At 37.3% G+C, this 24911-nt stretch overlaps 1 protein-coding gene across 7 annotated transcripts in view; it reads right to left on the bottom strand.

Moving 5' to 3' along the window:
- GMDS (GDP-mannose 4,6-dehydratase) overlaps positions 1 to 24911 on the bottom strand; it is a 405646-nt gene that overhangs the window by 220224 nt on the left and 160511 nt on the right. For all 7 annotated transcript variants that reach the window (XR_014953312.1, XM_085573454.1, XM_085573455.1 and 4 more), the window contains one exon: positions 4762 to 4889. Coding sequence is in view for 6 of the 7 variants with exons in the window: in XM_085573454.1 (XP_085429580.1) it covers positions 4762 to 4889 (128 nt within the window). In the remaining variant the exon portion in view is untranslated. The remainder of the gene's footprint in view (positions 1 to 4761; positions 4890 to 24911) is intronic.

Here is a 24911-nt window from a genome sequence, read left to right as displayed (position 1 = left end):
ACTAAGCAGTAAGAAAGGAAAAGCATTTTTCACTTCAGTCCATAGCAAAAGGGTGATCTGCATTTGGAAACATGCCATAAGTTCATAAGCTAATCTCATAACTATATGAGGTATTGATAGTTACACAGACAGATACAACTGACCTTACTTTTATAACCAATAGTTCTTAACGAAGCAAGACTCTCACAAACAACAATTCAGCTGGGATGGAGAAAGAATTACTCAGAAAAAACTTCAAGTCTTACCAGACTAAGGAAAAATGTATCTCAAAAGACAACATATCCTTAGTGCTACAATATCAAAACAAAAGTAGAAATGCCTTGGACAATATTCTTGCTGGCTCCTTTTCTTACGCACAAGAGTAAAGTAAAATTCTTAATTCTCTCTGGCAAGAGTTTTTATATTTAAACATACACACAAACATACAAGAAGGGATTTCCCACAACAGCAACGGTAGCAGTTGTTTCCAAGGGTCAGTTTCTGCCTATTAGAATGGTCAGTAGAAAAATCATGAATAAAAGACCAGGCAATGCTGACTGGAGATTTAAACAAAGATTAGATTTTATTACCTAAATTTCAACATGTGCAAAATGGTCTAAGACAATAAAAATGACTGTGTGTTTTCTTGTGCTTTTAATCACAGATTAACGTATAGCACTAGTATAGTATTAACATATACAGCACTAGTACCAACTAAAAAGAAAATAAGATGGAAATTTTCTCTTTAAGCAGTTTCAGTTTCTTAATATGCTTGATTGGCCTGTACAATAACTTACTTTATTACTTATTTATAAACAATTTTCTTTTGCTTTGATTGTTTTCTTTTACATTATTTAAATATAAATTAATGGAAGCCAATTCCCATACATTCTAAATATCAAATGCACCCTGACTTCACCATGAATATAGGCACATACCTAATTTTAAACTTTTGACTAGACATGTAATTAATTGGAGACAATTATGACCCAATTATGAGCCCACTGTAATTACTGCTTGACGTACTGCTGAATTTCTGTTGAAGGCAGGAGAAAATATTTCTGATCTCTATGAATACTTAAAGACTATTAAAACTGTTACCTTTAACTCGTTCTTTTAGTTTGTAAGATAGAGATTGAGGGACTTTTCCACAGCTTTCATGAGTGTAGTGTTTCTGCTGTTTGCCCAACACTGAAGTATGGGCAGTGCAATTGCAAAAGGCAACCTGAGCATCAGCAGGTGATAAAGAGGAAACTGAAGGAAAGTCAGGAAAAGCCTCAGCTGTTTAATGGAGGCTTATGTGTCTAGGTGGCCAAAAAGGCTAATGGCATCCTGGTGTGTACCAGCAATAACGTGGTCGGCAGGAGGATTCTTCCCCTGTATTCAGCACTGTACTCAATACTCTTAAGGCTTACTATTGTGCTAATAATTGAAAATACCTGGCAGATAGTCTGCAACAAATAAAGGGTATGTTATCCTCACAAAGCAAAACAGTGCACAGAAGATTCATATGTCAATAGCACATATGTATTGCTTGTACATAGCACTGATGTATTGCTTTTCCCTCTTCCAACTCAGTGGCATTGATCATCATCTCTAATGCAACCTCACAAACTGGTGTTGGATCACAGCAGAATAAATAATGGAGAAAGGAGAGAAGGAGGCAGCAATAATTTCTGCCAATATGTATGCCAATTTTAGGCTAAAATTTATAATTCCACACCAAAATTTTTCAATGCCAACATTTTTCTATTCTGTTCTTTTCAAACACGGAATGGAATCCTTTCTTTGCAGTGAGTTGGACTTCCCAGTTTTCATTCACCAGAACAATGATTCTGTACCGTTTCCGCAGGTGGCAGCTCAAGTGCCAGGTCAAAATCCTAATCAAATACATTTTCCAACTATTCTCCATTGATATGAACCCATGTTTAAACCCAAATTTCTAAATCATCTGCTACTAAACTACCTTCAACCCATCCCTCGGTGAGCACCTACATGCTTTAGTGCAACCACAAGCTTCCATGCTTTACTTTATACAGAGGAGTTTGCCCAAAACCTCAGTGGCAGTCAAATGAACTCATATAATCAAAGCTCAAGAGTCATGAATTCTGCTTGTGCTTTGTAATCACCAGACATTCTCAAGTCCAACACATACAGGATGCTGTTTCTCCATGAAGTCAATGGGAGTTGGCTCATAAACTTTTGTGAGATCAGGAATTGACCCATAATATTTCATAAAAGAACAAAAAGGAATGTATTTATGGTTTTATTATTATCCCTAATAAGGAAATAAGAAGAAAGGAAACACAGTACATGGTCTAGTCTATATGCACATGTGTTACTTGTATTAATATATCGATGGGATTTAAAGCTACATATGGAGAGGATAAGATATATCCCTATGTGTTCAGCCATATGATTAAGGAAGCTCCCAAAATGCTTGTAAATATGATCATGCTTTCTAACATATTATGCATTTATTTGAACAACGTTAAATCTCTAAGCCCTACTTTCCAGTCCATTAAAGCCTCAAATAATAGTTTATTTCCAGTTTAAAGTTACCCTATTTTTTACCCATTAGAAGGCTGCCTGTAACCACATTTCCACAATACTTAGGGAATTAGAGAATTGATAATAACTCTCCCATCATCTGAAGGGGTACCTCTCTGGGATGAGAAATACTCAAGATGAACTATATTTTAGCGAGGAATTATTTTCAGAAGATTTTGGGACAGGCCCAAGATGTGTAGCTGAAAGGCCTGGAATGCTACTTGCACAAAAAACATGTGTTTGTGCCATAGACCTCAGACAACTACATTCCTTCTGGAGGCCAAAGGCCTTGAAAGCTAGTCATCCTTCTGGATTTACTTGTTGATTTTAAGGGTTGAATGATGGCCCCAATAGGCAGAGGGAGCTGGGCCTGTTCAGCCTTAAGAAGAGAAGGGATGAATGCCATCAATGTCTATCAGTATCTGATAGGAGTGTCAAGAGGACAGATCCAGGCTCTTGGTGGTGCCAAGCAACAGGACAAGAGGCAATGAGAAGCAACTGACACACAGAAAGTTCCACCTGAATATGAGGAAGAACTTCTTTACAGTGCAGGTGACTGAGCACTGCAAGAGATTGCCCAGAGAGATTGTGGAGTTCCCCTCACTGGAGATATACAAGAACTGTCTGGACACAATTCTTTTCAATGAGCTCTAGGATGATACTGCCTGGGCAGGAAGGTAGGACCAGATGAGTTGCTGTGGTACCTTCCAACCTGACCCATCCTGTGATTCTGTGAACACAGGACTAACCTAGGGTCTAACCTAGAAAGCAAAGCAGAGTTATTAGGATTTCCCTAAGAGAAGAAGACTTCAGGATTCATCCCATAATTTATGACCTAGTGCAATTTCTGTTGGAATGTCATAGCTGAATTCATTATGAAATATCAAATGTCTGTTAACAAATCATATTCATTATGTTCATGCAACTGATAATTTATTTGACTTACCTTTTACTTATTTTCAGTTGAGACTTGGTGACCGATTTTATGATCACTCATGACCATGTTTTTATGCATTAAAAAGATGACTGGGATGGTTTTCTGGTTTAAATGCTTCAACCAATGTTGTAGCCACAAACATAAAACCATAGTCATGGAGGCACAGTCATTACACTCATGATGTTTTTAACATCTCACATGCAAATGCAGCACAGAACCTAAGACAACTTCATTTGGCTGCCAAAACCACCTTCTTCACTCACTCAATGTAACCCTTTTGATACCAAGGCAATATGGCTGTTTACCTTTTTTAATGTCATCCAGGACATCAGTTTATAGAGGCGTTATGATTTTTTTTTTTGTTGCTCTTTTTGATCATAAAGAAGATTTGAAAGCTCAGCTTTTACTCTACCTTTAAAGTCTCAATTTATGATAAAAATCAAGATTTTTGCCCACTGAGATGCTTCTTACTTTGTAATATAGAAAACCAAAACAAACAGTCGTCTTCTTTTTAAACTACATCAATGAATGGTGAAGTCAAATCCGGTTTCCCAGCAAGGAATTATTAAAAGACAGAAATAGTCCAATGACCACAGGAAATCTTTAAGCACCAAAATGGGGACAAAAATCTCCTGGGGAAAAGACAATATTTCCTACATGGTCATTCATGTCTCCTTGTAATACAATACAGGGGTATTGTTTGTTTGTCTGCTCAAGTAGATGGGTGGAATAAAATTAGAAACAAATCCTGACTACACAAACATTTAAAACATTAATGCAGGCTTATGCGTTCCAATATCTACCATCACAACTATCTTGTGATGCTTTTTTATAATGTATGACCAAGAGAGGGCTTTGATCATTGATATAGACCTAATTTTTGCCTTATTAAAAAAAGGACACCAACCTCCAGCAGTATCTTTCACTTCAAGTCATCCTGCATCTTAGTATCAGTATCAGTCATAAAATTTGTCAAAAGAATTGAAGACACACTCTAAAATAGATCCACATTGTAGTCAGATCCCTTCCCCAGGAATTCAGGCAAGGAATGTAAACTCAAAGATTTATTTTTCTGTTCAGGTCATGCCTGGGGTAGACTGCTGTGTTACTAAATTCCCTAATCTGAAGTCAAGAGCAAGACAAAGTTAACAGACCTCAATAGGCAAAAAAAAAAAAAAAAAAAAAAAAAAAAAAAAAAAATCTTGAGATAGCCCTCTGTGGACCATAACCCGAAGTTACAGCAATAAGCATTATCCCCTCCACAAAGATGATTCCAAAAAAATCCCACACCTTACCTCAACGTAGTCCCTGGCATGGCCCCAGTCTCTCTTAGCATCCAGATTGCCCAGGCTGAAACAATCCAGCTGTCCAAGGTGAATCTTTGCTACCGATCGGCTGATCTTCCGAGTGACAAAGTTAGCCCCTGGAAGAGAAATAAGAGGTAGTGTCAGCATAGTCACAGTGGCAGACAGCTGGCCACAGGAGACACCTCGTACAGCTCAGCACATGGCATTTCAGTCTTCCTCACTCCCCTTGCATCACCTAGACCCATGCCATCTTTTATCATTTGAGCAAGCTAAGAAGCTTCCAGTGCAAGTGCCACATTAGTTGCACTTTCACAGCAAACATCTTTCTTTATGGGACTTCTTAAGCATTCCTAATTTGCTGCCTCAGTATTCACTCCAGGCATTAAGCCAAAGAAAATCATTTGGAATGTCAGTTCTTAAACACAAAATGCAAAAGGTTATATAAAGAAGACAGACATCTTAGACCACCCTCAAGTTTTCTGTTTCAGTTTCTTTTTTAATTTTTTAATTTATTTTTTCAAGGAATGCATATATATAAATAAATAAATGTTTATTACTAAAAAAAAAAAAAAAAAGGATATTCAAATACTACGTATTCTCCAAAGAACTACAATGGCTAAATGCATTCTACTTTTCTAGTTGCTTGGGATTCTTTGTCCTTCAGATTCAGTTATATCACGAAATTGTGATTTCAACTTTTTCAGTAGAAGACTGTATTTTATTTTACCATATTTCAGTAGGATGTTCACTGTATTACTCTGGAAAAATTGTGTACCCATTTCCACTTCCAGTGAAGTTGCTTTAAACAGTATTTTTTTGTTACTTATTTTAGAACTTGATTTTCAGATTATGATGGCTGTGTTTCTAAAAGGTGGTCACAGTCTCCTTAAAAGGAGAGGGATTTGAATTTAGACCAGGAGTTTAGGTCCATTGGCATTTACACACTAATGAGCCACAAAAATTAAAATTACATGCCTTTTTAATAGCTAAAACCAGATATGCTTAAACGGTGACAGATGATACCTCCTCCAAATGAAAAACAGGAGAGTTAGTGAAAATGTCTGTAGTTGTAAAACGCTTTTAGCAAATTTCAAAAGTCTCAAATGTGTAGCTTATACATTCAATGCATACATGTAGTATTTTTCATTATGGAACTCTGCTCTTTAGATATGCATCTCAATATGTTTTGTTTCCTGTCAAACAAAACAAACAGTAGATTGCAGCAACATTATTAAATAACATCAAGTGTCTTTTTCAGACTACTAGTTTTTCCTGTAATGCCAAGAGCATTACAGTACTTGTGTCATTTGACTCTACTAAAAGTAAAAAAAAAAAAAAAGCACACCTGTAAGAATCATGTGGAATGAAGAATTTTAATTGAAGTGAGACCCTCAGACCTTAGCACAGGATTATGATAGAATTTTAAATTTTCATCAACTGCTGAGCTAATTGCAATTCCAGCTATTAGCCATTTAGGATATATCATCAATTTGCACTTGTTCTTTAAAGGATGAAAATCATATAATTTCCATATCCCCTGAAAAGGTGTTCGTATATAAAGGAAGCTTCCTAAACAGTGTGATTTGCAAACTTTTAGAAACAAAATATACTCTAGAGGCTTTTTCAAAGCAAATTTCTCAATAATTGGACACTACCAACACTGTAACTCTGCTATTTGAACCTCTGAAAGCAAAGTACTGTGGTTCTCCTGCTCCTGGCTGGACAGGCTTGCAGCAGGAGTAGAGTTCTGGCTTAACAAAAAACAGTGACAGAGTCCCTTTGGCTTAGTCAGACTGGTACCTCCCCAAAGATTGTTTCCATTTTTATCTTCTCAAAGTGCTTTGAGACCTTCACACAGATTATTGCTAATTAATTAAAAACCAATTCAACCTATGGCAAAACTTACCAGGACTAGCTCTGAAACCTTCTGCACCAAAATTATTTCAGTTAGCAATTTTCATTCAGCAAATAACAGCTGAAGGAACAGGTTTGTTTCTGGAATAAATGTTTTTTTAGATGTCTTAAAGTTCCAGGCTGCAACTGAGTAATAAGGAAAACTGACTGCTTTCAACAGTACATTCCCATTTGTAGCAAAAGCAATGAGAGTTCTAGTCACCATCTGCATTAAAGCAAGTTTTACTGTCAACCTGCACAACTAATGAATGTCAACTCCTCTTTTGGAGCAAATGCTTCCTCAGGAAAAAAACAAAACAAACAAAAACCAAACCCAAAAACAGCTTAAAAAAACCAGCTTATTAGATTGTGTGAGAGAAAGCTTTTATGCTATCAATTTAACTTTAATTGTATAAAAGAATAAAAGGTACCACACAAGAAAGAGCTGATTTGTCTAGCACAGCACAGCAAATACTAGTAACTGCTGTCTTCTTGCACAGTCACTGTTAACTGGAGAAAAACAATCTTCAAAGATATTCTCCAAGCAAAATCAGAATATTCCTCAAAAGGCTGAGCTGAAAAACTAGAGAGCACCACAATGAAAAAATGAAAACCTTAATTTTCCAGACATATTCTAGTAAGGGTTCCACTAAATAATACCAACCCTCTTCTTGGAAGTCACTCAGCATTAAAGTTGTGGAAGAAAACTATGCCACTGTTCATTCTGAGAAATGCAATTAGAAATTTTTTTTATGCACCAAGGACTGAATGGCACATTTCAGAAGCATTTAAATGATATGGTTCATAAATAATGTTTAAGTACTTATTCCCTTCAAACACAGTATCTTAAAATATCCCATTACACTCTATGTTTGATCCCATGCCATTAAATGCACATCATAACTAGAATATAAGCTGGTGCCCGCTGGAGTCATACAAAGTAGTTAAGGCTTTGTCAGCATTTCCACTAAAAAGCCCTGTCCTAGAGGTTTGCAATTTGGCTATGACATTGCTTTGGTCTGAAATTTAGCATAAGTAATGTCTTTTTCCTCAGGACTGATTGTATCTAAAAGGTTTAGGCAAATGCTACACATATCTTTGTATAACTGAATACAAAGGACCTTTTGAGGCACAGAAATGGTTAGCTTCCTTCTTCATCAGGAGGTAGTAAAGATTTCCTAATGTTGAACACACAAGAGCATATTTCTCACAAAACAGCCACTCAGTGCCAGGAAGAATATCATCAGAGCTGCTGGTGTGTTAACCACTTGACCCTTTATGTTGATTTTGATTGGATCAAGATGATGTAGCAGCTAAAATGCCACCAGTTATCACAGGTGAATAAGGACTAATTTGTTATGCTTCTAACCTTACTAATTCACCTGGAAATATGTTGGTGATCGTGACAGAAGCTACCTTGGACTGGTGGGAAAGAGAGATGTCCCATAGTTGTTTCCTGGCTCTGCACTGCTTCCTCAGTTCAGAGAGGTTTTGTAAAACACAACTCATTGCTTACACCTAATACAAATAAATGTGGAGTTTTAAAAACTCAGTTACATGGTTGATGAGATTTGACTTATTTGAATGCCTTTTCAAAATGTGTGTGGGTGGCAAATGTCTGGGAGCTCCCTTCCCTACAGTAACCCCGAGGAGAAGAGTAATTTTTGCTGCTGGTAGGGCCAAGCATGCTGGGCTAGCTGCCTTGCACAGTTATCTATGCAGAAAATATGGCCAAACCATGATGGGCCACACTGTACTCTAGTTTGCATTGGTGTTGGCAGCACTGGAATTGCTGCAGCTGTGGCCAGGCAGAAGACATGGCCAGACCTAGCAAAGGATGCTTTGGTGTGACCTTTCAGGGTTCCAGACACCCCTACTTAAGCAGGGTCTGACAAGTTCTAACATTTTAAAAGAGGCCTTTAACAAGAGTCCTCATGATATTAACAGCTCTTTCAGGAACCTTGGGCATTAGCTTTGATTTGTTTTCAAAACCCAAGCCCTCCATCTGAGATCGTTAGCATTCCAATTGGAACTGTAAGGTTTGATTTACAAACCCAGTTTATCCTAGACAGGATTTAAAGCAAGGATTCCTCATCAAACAGACCTGATCTGTAAAACATATAAGTTGTCAGCAAACCACTGCAGGAACAATACTACTACAAAAATAAATAGCAGAGGTATAATGCAATAGCTTCTGCTCTCCAGCCCAGGCCTGTTGCCCATTGTGCTGCCTGGCTCAGGGTGGAAAACAGCTCATCCCTTCGAGAAGGATGCTGTCTACATCTGGCAAAGATGCAGTTTTGAAAGCTGGATACATCTCTCATTAACACACACGGAAAACTATTGTTTAGGAGGCATGGTCTTAATGCAACTACAGTTCCAATGCTGGATTGCCCCAAGACAGAAAAAAAAAAAAATCTTAATCTCTGCATCAGTACCCCATTCCTTTTATCAGCACTGGGGCTTCACCCTTTGTGACTCACCAGGGAACTGCCTGTTTTATGTAGGAGTTTTTCTGTAAATACTGCGGTTTAGAAGAGGCAACCAAATTGACAAAGCAGCTTTAACAGACACTATTACCATATGTTTCTTTGCATGAACCCTCATTTTCCAAGCTCTCAAGTCAACATACAAAACACAACTAATGATAGAACTGTGGTCTTAGGAAGACTGCTCTCCCTGTAAAACACTAGCTGTTGCTTGTCTAAGAAAAACCTTTATTAACCCTAGCATTACCATAGAATGACAATCTTACAGAATTCAATAGCAGTCCTTATCTATCAACTGAGATGCAGTCCTAGAAAAATCTATCAAAGTCTTGTAACACCTTTTTTCTTCATTTTGCATAAAATATGATTAAAAGGTTTCTGCCTCTGAAGACACTGTCAAGAAAAAGGTTCAAGTTTTGCTTTTTATTTTTTTCCTCCAAGTTTCTACAGTTCTGGAATAGACTCTAGTGGAAGCCTAACATGTTCAAACACATTGTGTACCCAGCCTTCTACTAACCCAGAGAAACATATTTCTTTTAACATATATGTGTTGTAAATGATGCATTTAATGAGATCATTAAAATGTTTTGATTGCCTGAAAATCCACATTGCTCATCATTTCCATTCTATGAGAACCTTTTCCATTTTTTTGTAACAGGCTGAAATGAAAAAAACAAAGCAACACCCAGATCTTCTAAGAAAAGAAGCCTTGAATCTCCTTCACCGATGAAAATCATTAACAATTATTCCAAAGCAAATGGATTTATAGTCATTGTAAACCAAATGAAAAATCTAGTTATACATCTTTAAATTAACCTTCCATATTTTGGGTTTAAATGGAATTTTAAACTGTCTTGATCAAAACCACTGATACAGTATTACATTTTGGTAAAACTAGTAGAGCAGTTAATATATTTTAAACAATCATGCATTTAAATTGTGAATCCATTCACCATTTAAAATAACAAATTGCTGTCACAACAATTGTTGTACAAAGTGTCTTGTACATCACTTCTTGGAAATAAAGAGAAAATCATGGTTAAAAGGGACTTTTTTCCTTCTGTTTGCCATCCTATCCTATAAATTTTACTCAGCAAATACAGCTACCTTTGGATGAGCTTGTCATAAAGTCCACAATCAGATTTTTGCAAAATGAAATATATATGAAATAAGGGTGATATGATTCATAAGCAATTCCTTGTAAAGTCATGCATGGGAAACATCTTCCTGACTGGGGCAATAAATCATTTTATTTCCTGAAACAGGAGATATAGCGCTTTAATCCTTACATTTTAATTCTGTATAGCATGGCTGGAAATACTTTGTTTCATCATAATATGTTCAATCTTTTTCTCTGTTCTTTAAAATTTTAGGAGTAGCTTATGGTAGTGGTTTCTCAGATTTTTTAATATATTTGCAATGTTTTTCAAACCTTTTCAGTTTACATATCCCGACCTATTTTCCAGTGGACATGTATCTTTCTCTAAACAGGAAATTTTACTGATAATATTATTTTCAAAGGGGTTATCAATCAATCAATTCCCTGGGAAACAATTAGGTAACAAAAAACTATGCAGATCCCAGACTGAAAGCAGTGATCCAGTAACATGAGGATAAAATTGTCCCTCTTTATCAAGTGACCTTCATTTGGAACTACTTTGTAATGTGTGATTTAGATAAAATTATGTGGTAACAATTCCTTCAAATACTGCTAAAAAAGACATCAATCAGCATAAAAGCAGAATTACTTTGTTTAATAAGATATTGATAAACATTATAACCTTTGCAATGCCAAAATGCACTAATTCTCCTTGGCCCCATTTTCCATTAGCATGTCAGTTTTCAAGAGAAATGTGGTACCAATTCCTTGGGTGCCCATTGTTTAGATAATGGAAGATGTACTCCTAAAAAGCTTTTATATTTCAAAAATGAGGAGGTTATGGCAGAAAGATGAAGGCATTGAGAGAATGTGAGAATCAGCAGGGGATGGCAGCACAGTGGAGGAGGCTGATGCTCTTCAACCCCGGAACATCTCTGCCCCTGCCTTCCACTTGCACATAGAACATTTGGATGGCTGAGGGCAACAGGAGGTCACTGAACTGCCTTTCATAATCTGAGTGGAAAATGAGAGTGAGAGACAGTCTTGTGAGGAATAACAAGGTACAGAAATGTGGAGAGAGCACAGAGAGTAGGAAAATTTCTCTTTTTCCCAGTGGGTGAAAAGATAGCACAAAGCCTACTTCAGGGGGCAACTAGTAAGTTCTGTAAAAAGTAGGGGACACAGAAGTAGGGGAAGAGACCTACCAGCCACCACCAAAGGACAAGAATCTGAGGTGGTGTTTGCCACAGCCCAAGCCACACTCCCCCATGACTCAGTGGTGCTAACCCTCCACCAGGCATCTGTCATCAGGGCTTTAGACAGTTCATGACTATTCTGCATACAAACAGATACAGGTTTCCACCTTCCAAAAAACAATGACAAGATTATTTCTATGACTACACAGCAGCAGTTCTGTAAAGTGACTGTGAAAAAATGGTGTTTGATTAGCAGACAATGTGCATGTGTAGGGTGTAACACAAAGCTATTAAAATTCACAATTAATAATTACACTATTAGGGATTAATTACACTTCTCAGATCTATCATATGGGGTTGTTAAAAGGGCAGGATGATATACCAGCAATAATGGTTGGGCAAAATGTGCTATTTTAGTATATTTCCTCCATATAATTTTTCTTAAATTAAAATATTTTCCCCTCAGGAACTGTACACTGAACAGGAAAAGGTGAGGCATCAAAGATTCTTATAAAGGAAAACCCAAACATTAATACTGAAAACAATATGTAGAAGTGTTATTCCTGTTCCCAAGTTTATGTTGCTAATGGTGCTTACATAAACAGAGCAGCGTTTTGCTTACAGAAAACTTAACCTTTTGCTCTAAACTATTCACTTTGGTTTTTTTAATCACAGTTCATATACACTACATTGCAAAACAAAGGTAAATGTCTTCAGCCACTCTGATTTTCTAACATTCATTTAAGCTGTGATTTTTTTAATTGTACAGCTAAGGTTATTGAATTAAACCTCTCATTTCAGCTGTCACTGAATTACACAAGCCCTTGCATGCTGAGCTGTGGGTAAACATGAGTGTGCTTGCCCATCAGTATAGACCCTTTACATTGTTAAAGCTTGTGTAAACAATTGTAATTAAGTAGAAGCTTTGCTTAATAGGTGCTACAATAGCTAGAACTGTATGCAACCACAAGTAAAATACAGCACTTGTACAAAATGGAATTATCCTGCACTCTTAGGAAACTTGCACAAAACCCCGTGATTTTAACTTCCCTTGTTTAGTGGCTATCGCAGTTCAGACATCTGTGCTCTTAAATTTAACACCCCTTTCCTTTTCTCCCTGTTTTTCCCCTCCTCCATTCTCTCAGCAACCAGTAGCACATCAAAAAAGTTGCTGTTTGATGGTTCAAGCTGAGACATTCAGCCTTTACCCTCGAACTCTCTTGAGATTAAGCAGGCAAGGCTTTTAATCTTACCTGGTGACACATGACTGACTAATACAGTTTCTTGGACCTTCTGACCTCTGAGGGACTAAATTTGGCGGGTCTCTCAACCTCTCCAGGTGGCTGGGACATCAGTTTGCGGTGGGTCATGATGCAAACAAAGTTTTGCACAGGTCTTCCATGACTTTCTGTGCACCCATAACTGTCCTAACTTTTAACGTGCAAACTTCTTGAGTATAAAACGTATCATTTAGCTTCAAGTCAGGGGGAAAAAGAATTTTCCTTTACTTTTACTGTAGGTTAAAGACTGTAACAAGAGCCTTAAAACCAGACACAGTGGCAAATTTGCTGAGTCAGTGCTGATGTATTTTCTTGGAGCAAGAGAAATGGTCTGGCTACGGCCAAGCAGTTTATTTGAAACTTTGCCTCCCACACAAACTAATAAAGCAGTGCTAGACGGGTTTGACACTTATACAGCATAACTCAAGATGTTCCTAATCCATGTGCCTCCCTTTGGAGCTTTGTTGCTCAACAATTTTTCTCCTAGGACTTCCTTCTGGTTAGCTTTGCAACAGTGGTAGTCTTTGAGGCACCCTTTAGGTCCTCAATACATCATTTAATAAATATGTTTCAATCTTACTAAACCACCATTTGCTACAGAAGTCCTAGAATCACCAAGAGGGGGTCCTGAAACAGAGCTGAATAATTTTTTTCAGGGAGCTGGAAACCACTGAGGGGAAAGAGGTCATCAAGAAGTAACAAGGTGAGGGCCAGTGAGAACTGGAGGGAAGAAAAAAAAAATCTCAGCTTCTGCAAATACAGGAAGCACATTTTTTCTAGTACAAGGTACATAAAATGCAAGGTGCTACATTTCCTTTCATCCTCCATGTTATGAATAGTTGGATTCTCAGCTAGGATGTGGTGAGAAATGCATCTTCAGCACCACTGATGATCCCAACAAGTCAATGTACAGATCACCACTTCCAAAATTCTACAGTTACAAGAACAAAGATGAAATCTTCCAGGTACAGACACCTTCTGAGTCGTAACAGACTAATCAAGTAAACATCTAGCTCGGATGTTAAGAGCCAAAAAAAATCTCCACCGTGTGTGCTGTGGCATGCAGTCAAACTGGTGTGCAACCCAGGGCATGAGATCAGCTCAAGGTGCTCTCAGCCAACTCTCCCTGTCCCTGCTGTACCCATTTCCCAGGCTCTGCTTCTGCACAGGGACAAGTGGTTCTGCTGAAGACCGAGCAGGACAACACTGGAAGTCACTATTTTGGATAAAACCAAAGTAACAATCCTGAAATGTGCATTTTAACAACACCCCCCTGTAAAAAAAAGTTTCAATTGATTGTGTGGAGCAGGAGCAGGGGGAACTCAACCCTAAAGTAAGCCCCCAAGGCCTAACAGTTTAAGAAGAGAATGAGGTGAAAAGGCACAATGACAGTACACCAGGAAGACCACAAGCCAACAAAGACAGCATGTCCCTTCTGGTCCAAAGGACTTGGCCATGTTTGGTCTAGCTGTGTTGACCTCCTCTATTCAGAAAGCCAATAAAAACATTATTGCACCTAGCTGTAGTTACTGCTGGTTGCTTAAACTTCCCATAAAAGCTATGTCCTTACTGCAGGACAGGATGTGATCACTCTCAGAGGACCCTGAAGTTAAGCAAGGGTGCTACAGCTTCCACACCCAAGCTCCAAACTGGAAATGCCACCAGACAGAGGCAGCTCTCCCACAGGCAGAAAGGGTATGTCAGGAGGTTGCATAAAAACCATTGCTGAGAGCAAACTCCCCTCTGGGACAAAGCCTGGGCATGTTGCTAATTTTCACTCTAAAATAAATAAGTCACCAAAAAAAGAGAAATGGACCCTTATTTAGAGAGAAAATATTTTGAACACAATCATTGAATAAAATTCTAAGAGCTTTTTGAAATGTACACACTGTACACACAATGAATATTCCTTTTTACAAATGATGCCATTGAAACTGAATCCCATTCCTGAATTCTTTCTCTGTGGGAATAGAGTTTCTCCAGTGTAATTAATAATATAAATAAATACACAGCTATAAACACAGAGAACTCAGTTTTCTAGCAAGATAAATTGGTGCAGTTTGGCTGAAGTGAGATGACAAATTTACAAAGAAGAGGCCAAACTTAAACATACCACCATTAACATGTCCAATCACCACAAAGGTTCTGCACAAGAAAATATGAAACAAAACATTTGGAAAATGATTCAATGGCAAAAAAACCATAGTGTCTATATAATACATCCATTTACCACCATTCAGCTTGTCATGCTCACTACCGTTCTAATAACAGTATTTTTAAGACCACGTCTTCCTTTGTGGACTCCTGAAATTCATTGTTATCCTGTTTTTGTGATACTTCCCATTTAAGTTAGTTTATACTTCCTCTAGGAACACAGGAGGCAGTCGGATCACCTGCTGTTCTGAGATGTCTACAATACGTGAACACAATGGGGTGAAACCAGGACAGAAAGTTAGCCCAATTCTGAATTTCCTGGCTTTGTGTTTTTAGTGGGACCTTTCACATCATTTTAATATCCCAATAGGTAGCTGTACATGCACTCAGAAAAACACATATGTACATGCTCTGCACATACTCCAGACAAAGCCCTAAATTTTAGCACCAGAAGTTAGGATTAGATGTTTTACTGTTGCTTCTGAATGCACAATGATACAGTTTTACAGAACATCTCTAGATATCATACTGTAATCTTTTTCTTAATAGATAGTCCCCTGTCTGGAGAACAGACTTGCTCTGAGAGTAAAAACTGCTGTCTTGTGAGAAATGAAGTAGGAAAGGGTCCTATGGAGCCTGAAGCTAACCAAAGGTAAAGAACTTCAGAGAAAGAAATGACAGATTCACAGTTCAGTCTGATTAATGCTGTACCAGGAAAATGAACAAAAGCCTGGTACTTGTGCAAATTCTGAAAGGTTGCTCAGAAAGTAACTTAAACCCAGGTTCTCATTTAGTCACTGACACATATTCCTCTTTGTGCTTGTTACCAAGGCTCAAGGTGGACATAGATGAAAGTTTTATTCTGAACATGAACTAATCAATCAAGCAATATAGACTTCTATTGGTTTTTCATGCCTTAATGTCACCTCCCCACCCCAAATGAAGGTAACATGCCAAAATTTTACAATAATTTGAGAAAGCTAAGTATCTTGATATTTATGAAACAATGAGACCCTGGAAGAGTCAAAAAGGGATGAAATCACTCAATAGAATAAATAAATACACTGTGAAAGAATGTTTTTCTTGTTCTCTGCCCACCATTCCATCTTCCCTCACCCCAAGATTGAACAGATGTTCATGTCATGCCAGTGAAAACTCTCCATCCCATGCAAGGAATAAGGAAGAGGGAATCTGAGGGGAGAAAAACCAAAAGTATAAACAACAGCTTTATCAAAATATATGGGCACAAGTTTAAGTTTGTGGAGGCACCCCTCATTCAGTCATTTCACAGTTTACGAGCCAATCAAGTTTGCAAAGCTCCTTTTACCCTCCCTTCATAGTTCTCAGGACATATTCATATGTACCTCATTTTTTTGCCCACAAAAAGGTGAGGAAGACTTCCACACTTGTAGCCACAGAACACTTACATTTTCTGCTTCAGTCTAGAACACACTTCCAAAACTGGACAAAACTGAACTTTAAATAGTTTCCCAAAGCACACTAAAGAGTTCATCTCTCAAAGGACAGTTTATTGACATGCTTGAGGAGCAGAGAGGGAAATCACTGAAATTTAACCCTGAACCCCATGTGAACCCAGGGATTGGGGCTGCATATTTTCCACTGTCCTGCCATCTGCTGCTTCACTGCACATGGTAATCTTTGGCAACCCCACTGAGAGCTGCCTGGGCTATGGCTCTGTTCAGACAGGGTGTAGAAAGAAAAGACACTGAGAATGTCATGGCTGACTGACCAGACTACTGAGATCAGAGAGATTATGCCTCATTTGCTCACCAAGCCCTGCCAAAAGCAACACCATTTAACTGCAGGTACTCAAAACCCAACAGGCCTGTTTAAAGGAAAAGTAGGCTAAAAAAGAGGACTATTCATAACCTGCATTTGTTTGGGGCACTGTAGCTACGACCTTTTGGCAATTATTCATGAGAGTTTTAAAAGAAAGTCTGCAGTGCCCAGCATTTCAGGTACAAGTGATACCTGGCAGAAAGCATCATACCCAATTTATAGGACACACCGACCTGGGAGATGACTCAAAGCAGGAGTAAACAAAAGGAACCTAATAGCCCAGAAAACAGAAAAAAACCCATAGCTGTTATTTTAAAACAGCTACAGTCTGTTTATGTCTTGGCTGTGAAATGCTGCACAGTATGGGAGTGTAAGGGTTTGGTACTTATATGTATAACCTTCATACGTCACCTCATGACAGGGGACCTCCCTTGAGCCAAAGCCAAATCTACATTTGTTCCCCAGAGCACCCCCACTAGGCTCCAGATGCAGCAGGCAAAGGATCAGCTCTCAAACTGATTTCCTCTGACCACACTCTTCTGCATAAGGGCCTCCAACCCTTCCAGTGATTAAATATCAAAAGTGCACACATAGACTTACTGACGTTCAAAATGATGACTCTGAAAGCTAGGGAATATTTCAGAAGTGTCTTAGAACTGCTGATGTATATTTTTAAGGGTATTGGACCTGCAAGAAAATTACTGTAGGATGCAGAGTTACTGTAGGATTTTTGAGTCTTATCATGCTGACAACAACCACCTGTTATTAATGCAGCTCTTTCCCTCATCCTCCCTGCTTCTGCCAGAAATACTAGAAATAAAGATACAATTCTATATATGTGTCTACAACAACATCCTACCCTATTTCTTCATTCAAATACCTGATCTTGGAAATTATAGTGTCTTCTTTTCTATCTGTTTAGGGGAAAAAAACCACTTTGATAAGATAAGCTTCTCCAGGGGCTGCAGAACTATGGTTGGCAGACATCAGGGTTGACAAATGTTCTTTTAATTGCAAAGGGACACTACAAAATTGTCTTCTGGTGTGGAATATATAATCACTGTCACCCCTTCTTCTTCCCTGCTGCTCTACTGCCTCCACTCTGTCTGCTTCACAGGGAAATCAGGAAAGAGACAGAAAAAAATCCACATAAGAGAAGAGGAACAGGCATCTTTTCCCCAGTTCCAGCTGTGTTGGAGTCAACAGGCTCTGTTGTTTTGATGATTCCAGGACCCTCGTATCTCACTGGATCCCTGCTTGACAGAAGTGCACAGCAGAGGTGGGAATGGCTTGCAGACTTACAGAAGGAGCTCCTGAAACACTTAGGCTCTTCCCTCCAAGAAAGGCTACATCTTTCTGAGAGCTGGAGTCAAAGAACCTTGAAGCCAACCTCCAGTTAGTAAGCAAGACAGGAGCAATGTGGTTAAATGAGCAGGGCAAAGAAATCAAACATGCTTTCCACTGTATTTTCCTTTGGATTCAAACACCTATCTTGAAAAAGAGAAGGTTTAAAGTAGTAAGTTACCCACTAACATTCTCGTTTTTACTTTCTCTGCTGCTAAGCCTTGCTGAATCAGAGCTCCCGCTCTCACTCCCACTCTCCCTCCTGACTCATAACCTCAGTGACAGCCATGAAGCTGGGCAGGGACACTTTATAAAATGTACTATAATGAAGAAATTTTCAATAATAACAAGGACTGGCAGGTAGCCATGTTAGAGGAGGAAAGACCTAGCAGGAATGTCCTGCAGCACAAAAGTCTCTGTTGTTCTCATTACTGCGGAGGAAGAAAATCTCTTTAAATGCTTTGGATGCAAATGATCATTTGACAGAAACAACGGACGAGACAAATGGCTGTAAAACAAGGCAATTGGATTTCCTACTGCTACAATATCTTACTTGGCTCCCATGACACAATTTCTCTGTTATTCTGCCTTGCCATGGTAAAGTAAACTTACAGGCTACCCAGAAAACAGATGAGTGTAATCAGTCCTTTATAAATTATATCCCTTCACTCAAAGAAAGCAAATAACTTTGCCTGCTCTATAATAACTGTTTCTAATACTTCATTTATTCTTTAAATTGTTTATAAAACATTTCAAGAGAGGTCAAGATGAGAGGGCAACAATAATTGGAGATTAAGGAGACTCTCTAAGTATTTTGCACCTGTGAGTAAACACTTTGGTAATTATTATGATGAGAAATATATCTACTAAAACTCCCCCAACAGCTTATTTATGATTTTCTTGGATATACATGTTATTTCATCTGAGAGGGAGCCCCATCTTTTCCAGGGCTATTTCAATTAAAATTTAAGCAGCTGCACATATATCTAATGTCATGTGACTGGCAAGTCAACAACAATAGATTTAATCTTGTCTCCTATGGAAGTAACCTAAAGAAGAAATGAGCCAAGGGTAAATGATATTCTCATGAAGTTTTTTCCAAGTCCCCTGAAAAAGCAGGGACTTTCCTCCTCAGAGACACACAAGTTAAAGCCCACAGTGTAAAGGACAAGCAGAACTGAGCCTGAAGGACAGAGATGTGAATTAACATGTAAGACTGGTGTTCAGGTAAGGTTTCAGAAAGGACTTTCTAACAAAAAAGGGATATCATGTCCTTTTGCAGTTTCTGTGGCATGGTTCTGCCTGCTCTGGTTTTTGTTCTTCCTATGTCCACGCACAGCACTGGCAGTGGTCATGGCAGCATTCTGGAAAAGGGAGTGGGATAAGCTCTGTAACACCATCTCTTGAGCTGCTGAGCATCACAGCTGTGCAGATGCCTAATGCAGCTGAACTACAACATATCAATTAATACTAATCCACACTTTAAAAGTACATATGGAAAAAATTATATTAAATCTTTAAACACTCAACCCATTGGTTTCTCTTAAAATAGTTACAATTTGGCATGTCAGAAAAAAAAATCTGCTTCTTAGTAATTTTTCTGCACAGCCTAGAAGAGGTTGGTAAAAAAAAACCACTATTGTCCTCTAATCTCTCTACCAACTTAAAAGAGAACCCAAACAAGTTCCTGAAAAAGAAAAAGCAATAAAATTCTGAGTAATTATACAGAAATAATAAACTTAAGCATGAAAAAAAAACATTTTCTGAGGAATTTAAAAGTAGCCAGAGCTATAAACATACTGGCATATGAAAATAAAGTTAAATTTTTAAGTTATTCTTAAGAGTTTCAATGGAATTCAGTAAACAGTATTTGATTCAAGACAAAGTACTCTCTATATGGTAAGGTTATAAAAATTCAGATTTTATATCATTCCCATTTATTTCTTTTTAACCTACATCCTTGATCTCCTCAAAACACAGTCATGTATATCTAGACACAAACACATCAATACAGATTATTTCCACATAATATGGTAACTGAACCACAGCTGTAACCTGAACCAAATTCTTTATTTACCCTAATGCAGAACTGAACCAAGAAGAAAATACCTGATTATTGGATCAGAATAATTAACAGATAATTTTCAGAGTAAGTTCCCTAACCACCTAGAATTTTATTTAAAAAATTTTCAGCTTTAACTAATTCAGAAATACCAAGGAAGATAAATAATTATTGATCTGGCTAAACTGAACAGCCTTTTCAGAGTCTAAGAAAAATCAGATAAAAACCAAAAAATTTTTATGCTGTTTTACTTGGGGATTTTTAAGATGTTGGTATTTTTCAAGCACCACAAATCCAGGAAACACAATTGTCTACAAGAAACATGATTTTTCTCTCATTTAAAAAATTAATTATATTACTCTTAGTACTGTCTCCCACACACATTATTTTAGATTAAAATGGAAATGAAGCTAAACTAACATTTTAAGATAGCTGCCATTTACATCAGTACATAGTTGAGAAGTTCTGCTTTAGAAGTAGAGAATTATAAGGCCCTCTTAAAACTATTAATAGTATGTTTATGTCTTGAAAGCTCTTGGTGAGGCATCTTTACAATATATAAGACTCCCAGGGCTTTGAAAAATCTGAATGGTCTTATCACTAAACAGCAGGTTTGAAAATCAGATAAAGGCAACGGAGATTTTATTAAAAGAAAACATACTTCATTATGTGGGTGGATAAGTATTTCTTTCCTGACAGGCTACAGAAAAATAAGAGGCATTTATGTTAATTCTTGAGGATTTCTAATTTTTTGCATTTTAGTAGACTCAGGGAAAAGCATATTTTAAAAAGTGTTAAATCTCTCAAATTTTGTTTATGGAATCCCAAACCTTTTGTTTTAAATATTAAATTATCTGATTTTAACCTGTAGAAAAAAACATTGAGTTTGAACCCTCACATACATTATCAGTTAAGAAAACTTAGATTTATTCTTTTACAGAAAATTTTACTGAACACACAAACTCTTTCAGCAGACTGTCATGTTCAGGCAGCCATTTTCAAGCATCATCCACACACTCACACACACACATAATTTTGGAAAAAATGAATGAACATTGCCTGATGACTCTGTGGGTTTCTTCATGGGTGTTGATACCTGGTTATCACTGTCTACAAATGTGATGGCAAACCAGATGATATCACCACACCAGCAAACCCACAATGAACCTGTAGAACCAAAGTGACAGGAGACACTTAACTTGCAAGTAGACCAGAGTTGTGCAATAACTGCAGCACACTAATGAAATCAAACCCAGAATTGCTTCATGCCATGATTTCAAAACAAAGAGCTTCTTTAAGTGCAATTTAAGATTATGATGTTTTTCTCAAGAAAAGCATCATCATGAGACATAGCGAAAATTTAATAATGACCTGTTATTCACTGGCTTACAGTTTTCTGGCACTAGTTTGGCAACAGACCTTGGATTCACCAGCACAACAAAAAACTGTTGCCAGTTCTTTAGTAACACCAGAACTTTCAGAACTAGGTAGCAAAGGTAGCACTTGCCTACTGGTGTTACACAAAGTCAAGCTTTCAAGATCCCAGCCTTAGTTACTGTTACACAAATCTTGCCCTGTTTTTTGTAATTATTGCAAGATCTGCTGGGACCATGAAATATGCTAAAAATAAAACAATTGTATATGTGCTACACTCTTTTTTTAAACTTATTTTTGTGCAAATCTCCAACAGCACATATAATTTTCAGCAAAATTCGGATGATTCAAATCACTACCTAGAAGTTGCAGCACATCTGGACAGGCTATGGCCCAGGGCACAGAGCAGCTATTCAGAAAAGGAGAAGCACATTCACTGTTTAGTTTTAAACCATACAAAAGGGAAAGATTTGACCATAACACAGGAGTTGGGAGGCTTTACCCGCCTAGAGCATGAGCACAAGTCACACTACTAACACCAGTCCATCCCATTCCCCCATTTTCCCTAAAGGGTCTTGAGAAGAGGAAGACACATCACTGCTGAAAATTAGCAACCACTGGCCTGATTTCCAATGGCAGATATATGCAATACTTACGAAAACAAGCAGCAAGGGAATAAAAAAGGAGCATTTGCATGATGTCTGTTGTTATAGTCACAGGGCTGACTATAAATTCAATGGCCTTTCAGTATAAATGTTTAAAATGAAGTACAATACTGGTGCCATCCCAAACCAACAAAGCTTTTATGACCATGGATAATTTCCAATAGAATTTAGGAAGTAAGAACTTTTCCTGACCTTGGGAAGTACACAGTGTCTCACTTATCTTGAAGCAGTGCAATGATGGTAACAAAAGATCTTGGTGGTTATTTTTACAACAAATAGAAACTCAGTGTGAGAGTACAGACCATACAACACAAGTATCCCTAATAGATGCACACATGCCTACCAATGATTCAGAATGTGGGCATGAGGTGGGGCTGAGAAAAGTGTCAGCAAGAAAGCACAAATAAGATTTCTAACTTAAAAAAAACCAACTGTTTCAGAATTTTTAAAAATTAATTGGAACATAAAATATTTCTGAGTGTTACTGATGTTTTACTCATGTCTTCTAGATTTGTCTTAAATCCAAAATGAGTTCTAGATTTTTGAAGATTCGCATTGCCTACACCTGGGATTACTATAGAAATTTGCAAAGTTTTGACAAATGTTCTCAATCCACCTATTGATGGATATTGATGGAATTAATAAACACCTTAAATATCTTTTAATGTAAGGATTGTAATATGAATAAGGAGAAAATAAAAGGATGCAAACTGAAGGCTTGAGTTGCTTTACTGGATAATTCTTTACTACTTAGAAGTCTATTCACTCATAATATAATGAAATAAAGAATTTCACTTCAAAAATAAAAATCCATCAGTATTCCTGCAATATTTCTATAGCAGTGGTTCTCAAACTCACATTTCCTAGGGCACAAAAATTCAGAGAAAGTAGAGAATACATAATACTGTATTCTCTTTCTTGGCTTGGGTTTGATTTGTTTTCCTGTACCAAAGAGCAACCCTGAAGGGTTTCATGGGAAACCTGCTAAGTCTCTGTCTTAACAGCTATCATTCTATAGGGGTGAGATACAATACAAATCAAAATATGCAACTGATATTGCAACATCTAAATAGCATAAGGTATCTAGTTTTATTACAATGCTTTGGGCCATAGCTTTCATTTGCCAATCATTGCCTAACAATTAAGTAGAACATAATTAAATTTTAAGAGTCTAAGAAAGGCAAATCCTTGAAAAGGAAATATTTTAATATGGTTGGCAAGGTGTGCAAACATCAACTGTGTGGGAAACACATGTAGCTGACAGTACATATACTGCTATAACTCCTTGTAACAGAGGTTAAAATCTGTTCAGAAATACTTGCAATTAGATGAATAAAACTGGCAGAAATCAGCAGTCTGCAGCTGTTGGGATCTTCAGCTATTTCAGCAACAATAAGATATGCTTACAAATGTAAATATTATAAATGTAAAAATCCCCAGAAAGTACATAATGCATGTAATGATCTGAAGTCAAACTACCTACACATGCAATGTTTGTGTAGTTGTGTTTCTTATTTTTAATCACATTTCTAGGAATTGTAAGTGAACTGCTTAGTGAAATCAAGACAGAAAAAGAAAGATGTTCTTAAGTTCAAACCAATCTTCAAACCAATGCACTAATCTTCTCTCAGATAAAGCAGCTTACCTTCATACATTTCCTAAAAAATCGCACTGCATGGCAGGTGATATCCAATGACATTGTATTTCTCACATATTTGATATCACAGTGGTATCACAGGTGATATCCAATGACATTGTATTTCTCACTTATTTGTTTTTAATGAATCCTGCTCACTTTTTAGAGGAATAACCAGTTTCCTTGAAAGTGGTTTTTTGAACCACTAATGGTGAAACTATTTTATTGTGATTTAGTCTCTCCTGTTCAGTCTCCTCTATCTGAAATGCCTCAGTGGGCTGATTTCAAATAACTTTCTGAAACAACATGCACTTTCAATAGATTTATTTTTATTTAATTTTTATAAAAATTATGCATGACTAAGTAGAGGGAATTTTCAACCTTTTGGAGAGCTATTTTAGGGAAAACAGGATGCACATTGCTGAGAAAATGTTTCAGATACAAAGATGGGCCAGTCTCTCCATGCCTATAAGCTGTGAGTATGACCAGGTTTTCAAGTTTCTGCACCTGGTAGATGATGCCCAAAATTTGAAGGTTGTGGATTGAGGCCTACAGAGTCACATACTTAGCATCTTTGCAGGGATACGCAGGACTTTGAAGATGAGCTGTAAGCAATTTCTAATGGTTTTTACTTTAATAGTCTCAGGGGAACAGTGATGTTGGATTATGCAGCAGGAAGAAAACAATGCAGTACATTAATATATCCCATGAAAAATATATCAATTTGACAGAATTTTAATAATAGTTAGACACAGACTTTTAGAAACTTAAGATATCATTAGTATGGTAATAATGACTAAAATATTAAACATTCATTACTTACAAAATATCAACAATATAAGATAGATTAATTTATGCAACATCTTTTGCAATAATGATGGGATCTTTGCTCTTTGTGTGATTTTTTTCCTTTTCCTTTCTTGCTTCTATTTCAGAATACAATGATATTTAATTAAATACAACAGAACAAAATAATCATGTAGACGCAACTGCACGCAAAAATGGCTCAAGGAATTTCTTGAAAAAAGCAAGAAATACAGAAGAGGTTGGCTGTGGCTGAGTCCCCGCATCTGGGAAAATTGTATCCTGCAGTTTGCTGTCTTGTCAGAGGCTCTGGGTACCACTCAGCTATGACTTCACCATCCA

This window comes from Lonchura striata, chromosome 2 (genome assembly GCF_050655825.1).
Source record: "Lonchura striata isolate lonStrDom1 chromosome 2, ASM5065582v1, whole genome shotgun sequence".
Lineage (NCBI taxonomy): Eukaryota > Metazoa > Chordata > Aves > Passeriformes > Estrildidae > Lonchura > Lonchura striata.
This window is presented reverse-complemented; position numbering and strand designations above follow the sequence as displayed.